The sequence below is a fragment of the Melospiza georgiana genome, chromosome 6 (assembly GCF_028018845.1).
Source record: "Melospiza georgiana isolate bMelGeo1 chromosome 6, bMelGeo1.pri, whole genome shotgun sequence".
In the NCBI taxonomy this organism is placed as follows: domain Eukaryota; kingdom Metazoa; phylum Chordata; class Aves; order Passeriformes; family Passerellidae; genus Melospiza; species Melospiza georgiana.
In genome coordinates, this window is record NC_080435.1 from 57,488,612 (window position 1) to 57,495,214 (window position 6,603).

The window sequence follows — 6,603 nt, forward strand, 5'->3', positions numbered from 1 at the left end:
GGGGATGTGCAGGGGCTGCATGTAACTGTGTACTTAATTCATGGAACAGATCACCTGAGTGTAGTTCCAAATCTGGATACAATAACATAGAAGTTTCAGGTTTAATTTGTAAAAGGTGGCTTTTCCTGGCTCAGGGGATGCAGGTGTGGATGCTGCTGAAAGATTCAGCTGTTCCAGGTAAGGAATGGTGATCCCTAAGGATGGGATTGCACCCCTGTGTCAAGCACGAGTGACTGGCCAGAGCCAGCCAGGGGCTGGAGTGTCATCCCAGTGGTGGTGGGGGTGTCCTGGCACCTTGACATCCCCTGCATTTTGTCAGTGTTGAGACTGTAGGTCCACACTGTGGGTGACTTTGCTGGAGAAACTGAAAAACCTGAATTTAATGAATTAACTCATATTCTGAGCAGAGGAGGGGGGTCCATGGGGAAAGAAGAGCTTTTGGCCAGAGCCCTCTGTGATTTTTTTCTGAGACTGGAGTAGTCCAAGAGCAAGCTGTTGGTACAACTCTTTGTGTCAGACAGTTTGTCATACAGACATGAGCAGTTCTCCTCTCTGGTCAAACTGGCTGTTGTGCTTTGTCCAGAACATTTCAGACTCTGATTTTGCCAAAGGATTCTTTGGAAAGCAGATACCTCTGTTGTTGAGCTTAAGGAACTGAAAGTGCTTCAGTGCAGAGGAGCATGTGCTCTGTAGGTGGCTGCAGTCCAGTGCTTAGTTATCTCCTATTGTGTTTGGAAGACCATTGTTTCCTATTTGTCTCATAAATTTAACACAGATCCTATTCCTGCCATTTAAACTTTCCCATCAAAATACAACAGAGACTTCCCCTTCTGAAAAGGAAGGGCTGGCAGCTACACCCTGAAGTTTGAGCATGAATTGTTTATATAACCTTCAATCACAATTTCATAATAGTCTGAAGACTTTCTTGCTAAAGCAGACATTTTACTGAGTTTTTAGCAAAAACCTGGCTGCCATGGAACACAAGTCTGAGTTGTTGCAGTGGAAATAGAATTGAACCTTCACCTTCCTGATGGTAGAAATTGCATTTCTGTCTGAAAACATGCACATCATTTTCTGCTATTTCAGAATAGCTGTAGTTAAGTCATTCTGGGCAAAAGCTTAGGAGTTGTGTTGAGCTAATTTTATTTCCCAGAAAATATTATTAAAACTGAATGAACCTCCTTTTGCAGACTCTGGCTTTTTACAACTTCTGGGTATTTGCAGAGTTCCCTCACCTTCCCCAGCAGTAAAAGCTCTGACATGAGCCTTGTAGAAACTGCTTATTGAAGGATACTCTCTATCATAGTCAGTAATATTTAAACAACTGCAGCTTGCCTTCCAAATGGATGACATTTGTCAGGAACATGTCTGTTTGAGTTTACTTGGCCTTTTGAGTAGACTAAGTCTGAATATTTAGAGCTTAAAATTCAGGTCAGCTTGGAAAACTATATTTTTCTTACAAGAAATTCACAGAGAGAACCAGATTTTTTTAGTAACCATAGCACTGCAGGAGAGCTGGTTTACGAAAACTCCTTTCCCCACCCTCAAGCATGTGTGTTTGAAACTCTATTTAAATAGAACCTTCCATTGTAATTCTTCAGTAAATTGAATTAAGCAGTTTTTCCTAATTAATAATGTTAAAAATATTTTATTTCTTCAGTTAATATTATTAATTTGCATGGCTGTTTAACAGTTTTGTGTTTGAGCAGCATAGCAAACAGCATTTAGGAGCAGTTGGCTTTATGTAATAGTTCTAGTAAAAGCTTGTTTCATTTGAGGACATACCCAGAAAAGTAAGGAAGGAACAAGTTCTGTGGGTAGGTTGTGCACAGGGTAATGCCAGAAAACACGTTCAACTTCTTTGCTTCAGAGGGGGAAGGAGTTTCCACAGGATGTCTGCATTTTATGGCAAAAATGCCTGGTAGATGTGCTCTGAAAGGTTGCTTTGATGTAGAAGATTAACCTGGGGACCTCATTGTCGGGATATTACTGAGGCAAATTGCTTAGTGAGATTATTTGTGACTTGGGAATTAAGTTTTTATGTGTGCCTGCTTAAGCTGTTTTTTAAGAATTTGCTGGTTTGTCACATGGTGTCGTGAATATTTGTGTACACCAAACCAGAGGAGGGAAAGCAAACCCCTGAAACCACAAACAATGCCAAGAAGGGAAAAAAAAAAAAAGGCAGAATGCAGCTTTGTCATAGCAACTTCTCCTTTGTTTTTGGTCTCTCATGGGCAATTAAAATAATTGCAACTAAAGCAAGTAATACATGGAAACTTGCACATTCCACCCCTAAAAATCCAGCCTGGAGAATTTGCAGAAAAATTGATGATAGAACAGCTGGGAAGGCATGAGAATGTTTTCTCACATTCTGTGTCTGCCTGATTTTTTTATTCCGTTTCTCTTTGGATTTTTTTTAAAAGGGTCATTTCATGCATGTGGTACCTGGGGTTGGCTGCTGGTCCAGACCTTAAGGAGACATCAGTACCAGTGAGAAATCACTGGAGTGTTGACCCCTTAAAACCTGCTGTGATTCCCTGAATGTTTAGGTGTGGATTCTTTTTAAACACAGAATAGTGGTCTCATTGAACCTGTGTTCTTGACAGAAGTGGATGACTGTAAGAACATACCTACATCTTGCTTTAAAAAATGGTTGTAGTTTGTGAATCCCTAAAATTACTGCAAATATCTCTTTAAAATTCAAATGCTGCTATGCTTTTCTTGACTCTGGATTGATGGAGTCTTTACTGCAATTACAGAATAGAATTTTCTGTTGTGTTATAGAAAGGAAAAGTATGTTTTTCCTTTTTTTAGGGCATATTTTAGAAGTGAATTTGTGAGAGAATCCAAGAGAATTTTGTTCAATTTTGGTTTTGCTGGGTAAAGTTTGCATTTGTGTGCATTGCTGAAATAGTTTGGGTTTCTAGGAGGGTTCAGTAGTGCCAGAGAGGAATTGCCTCTGAAGGGAAGACTTTTATCAGCTGCACTAAAAAGTCTGTGGTTTTACAGGAGGCTCAGAGAACGCTGAGGTGCTTAATTGCAGTGAGTTCCACAGGTGACATTGCCTGTTCAGGTGGTCCCTGATACCCTGGCAGGTGTTTCTGTGCGTCATTGGGCACCTAAATGCTTGTGAAATTACCTCACCAGGCCATTTCAGGCTGCAGTGCTGTGTCATTTTAGCCTTGCTCTCTGCCTGCCCTGTGCACGTCCCTGGGCACAGCAGTCTACTGAAGGATTCTCCTGGAGCTGTAGTGATGCAGCTGTTTGTGGGCTGTGCTTCCTACAGCAGAACTGACTCCTCCTCAGGTACAGGGGGTGACTTCATTTTGTTTCCACTTGTGGAGAACATCATGTTACTTTATAAAAATAATAAAGCAAATTTAGCTGAGTGATTTTCCCAGATAGACTGTCTAATCTGTTAAGGGGATTATCCGGTGTAGTGCTTACAGACACGAGAGACTGAACTTCAATCAGGGAGCCCTTTCCTGTCCTGTGCTCCTGTGAATGAAGTCGTGTGGGGAGGACATGGGGATAATTGAATTTTATCTCCGTGCATCACCTCTGCACAAGATGCTTCCTCATGTGAGTTTTTAAAGCTAACCCTGTTGCAGAATGTTGTAATTAGAGCTCTCCTTGGCTTTTATTTGCCGCAGGTTGCGGGGGGATGTCGGCGGTGGAGAAGGTGGAGCAGCAGCTGGCGGGGCTGCGCATCGCCCGGCGCTGCGTGCCCAGCGAGGAGCCCGCCTACCTGCTGGACATCCACACCTCCAGCGCTGCCCAGCCCGGGGCCAGCCCCCTGGTGGCCGTGTCCTGCTCCAATGAGTCCCTCCGGGTGTACGACGGGGCCGCGCTGCGCCTCCTGCGCGAGTACGGCGCCCGCGGCGGGGTCCTGGCCGGGGTCCGGTTTGCACACACCTCTGCCAGCCTGGTGTTCTCAGCCTGCAGCCAGGGCACGGTGAAGTGCTGGGATGTTCGCTCAGCCACGCAGAAACCAGTGCAGGTGTTCAGTGGTTATCCCTCCAACGCCTTCATCAGCTTTGACATCAGCTGCAGCGACCTCATCGTGTGTGCCGGAACGGAGAAGGTTGAAAAGGACACGTTTCTGGTGTTTTGGGATGCAAGAGGCATTACAGACTGTGCCAGTGCCACCAAAGAGCCCTTGGGAGTCTATTCTGAAAGTCACAATGATGACATCACCAAAATCTGTTTTCATCCTGTGGAACCCAATTTGGTTGTGTCTGGCTCGACCGATGGCTTGGTGAATGTGTTTGACATCAACAAGGACAATGAAGATGATGCTTTGATATCCACTTGCAATTCAGATTCCTCAGTGAGTTCTCTTGGCTGGGCCGGGGAGGGTTACAAGCAGGTCTATTGCACGACACACGATGAGGGGTTCTGCTGGTGGGACACGGCTCAGCTGGACACCGAGGAGCCAATAACCCTGCTGCACGTCCTGGATGCCAGAGAGGCAGTGAGCACTGAAAACCAGGGCCTGCATTACCTGGTGGGAGGCTTCTACCACGAGAAGGCAGGGAAACTCTTCCTGCTTGGGGGAACCTCCACAGGAGACATCCACCTGCTCAGCTGCAGCGCCGAGGGCCTGAGCCTGGTGGGGACCCTGCGTGGGGGACACTCGGCCGCCGTGCGCTCCTGCTGCTGGAGCCCCACGGAGGAGTCTCTGCTGACGGGTGGAGAGGATGCTCAGCTGTTGCTATGGAAACCCGGGGCTGTGGAAAGGTCCCTCACAAAGAAAGCATCTCTGAAGATCTCTTCTTCCGTGCAGAAGAGAGTGAGAGTTCACAACACCTCCCTCAAAAGCAGGAAAAAGTGAATTGCCTGAAGTGAGAATCTCTGCTGTGTAGAGCTTTCCTGGTGTGTAATCTCTCCAGGCAATACTTGGCCGTGTTTTATTTGGAGGTTTTCTGTGGAAAAAAACAGTGGTGCTTAAATTCCCCCTGGGAATGTATTTCAGTCATCAGAAGAATGCCTTTTATTTTTTTTTAAGTTCCTAATATTAATCAGACAAGAGTAAATGTTTGCTCCTGAGTTCTTGAGCAACAGATGCTAAATCATATTATATAAAACTGTTTCTGTGGTTATTTAATGTTTCAGACAATGTTTTAAATGTGTAATACAGGCCTATGGCTTGCAAAGTTTGTTATCTTCCCAATGATATTCCCCTGGCACATTTTAACAGCTTTTGTATTCCATGCTGTATCCTGCTTTCTTCACAGAAAACTTAATGAAATTGCTCAATTTAGTAAAAGATTTTATGTCACATCTTAATGCCTGAAGGAATTACTTCTTGATGAAACAGAAAATAAGTAGTTTTGCACTGTCACATCACTGGTTTAGAACAAGCTCATAAAGAAGCAGCTGATAGAGCCATCTTTTTCATAGCAGATATGAATGTATTCAACCAAACAGCAGCTAATTTGTATGAGTATGAGAACTGTTCAACTGGCATTATTTCCTGCATGAAAATACCCAAGAATTTTGCAAGCAGCTTCATTCTCTCCTCCTAAGTGCACCTGGAAGAGTGGGGAGATCTTTGGTGGGTTGGAGAAATTGATGGCTGTAATTACACCAGTGGTGCTTAAAATCCCAAACACTGGTTTGAAAGAAACTGGTATCACATGCTGAGTGGGGATGCTGAAACCCAAAAATGAGCACTGCTTTCAGAGTGGAGGAACAGACTGATGTGAGGAGACTTCACCAAAACCTTCCAGAGGTTGGCTGGGTCATTTAAGAAAAGTTTCTCTCTGCAGAGAGGTTTATGCTTGGACATCTCCCCAGGAGAGCTTTGTTTTATTATTCCACCAAATACCCACTGAGTGGTGCAAAACCAGCCCTGTGCTTGTAAAATGGGTGAGACTTCATGTTTATTCTGCTTTGCTGGCAGACTCCAGCCTGTGCTCCTGGCTCTGCACACACTCTCACCTCCAGCCCTCCCAGGAGCAGGCAGCTGGTGTTGGTGTTGAGGCTGTAGTTACACATGTGCACTGCAACTGACAGCAGCACCAGAGTGTTTCAGAATTGCTCTCTTATAGATTAGCTGGCAAAGGATTTAAGAGGGGTTGGGTTTATTTTTTTTTTTTTTTTTCCCTGAGAGTAGATGGGCAATTCTTTCAGAACAACTCCTGAACATGAGGTTTAGAAGGTTATCCTGGAGTTTAGAAACAGTTTCTGAGGTACAGAACATACTCCAGTGTGTGGTTACAGCTGTGCTGAAGACGCCTGAATCATTTCTGGAACTGAATCCTTTTCAACCACAAGTATTGAGTTTCCACATGATTTTTCACAAACTGTTAATACCCTTTAGCCACAACTGTGATTCCATTGTTGGTTTGGGTTTGGCTGTTGGTGATAAGTAAGATGATTCACTTGGTTTGTTACTGCTGGTTATTTAAAAGTGTAGCTTCAATTATCCCAGATTTTTTGCCTGTTGTGTAAGTGAGTGGACCAAGAGTTTCAGACTCTGAATTCTCAGTAAAGCCCTCATGGGCCTGACTTGATTCAGTGCCAAATTGAGGGTGGGGAACTGAAGGATGATTCTGAGACTTATTTCATTGCAGGTACAGTGTATAACTTGCTTCTTAG

General features: G+C 44.3%; 1 protein-coding gene across 1 annotated transcript; it reads left to right on the forward strand.

Moving 5' to 3' along the window:
- Positions 1-3,589: 3,589 nt before the first annotated feature.
- WDR89 (WD repeat domain 89) lies at positions 3,590-6,395 on the forward strand. Its single transcript, XM_058027359.1, has one exon. It carries the CDS (start codon positions 3,665-3,667, stop codon positions 4,832-4,834), a length of 1,170 nt encoding a protein of 389 aa, XP_057883342.1. The 5' UTR covers positions 3,590-3,664; the 3' UTR covers positions 4,835-6,395.
- Positions 6,396-6,603: the final 208 nt, after the last annotated feature.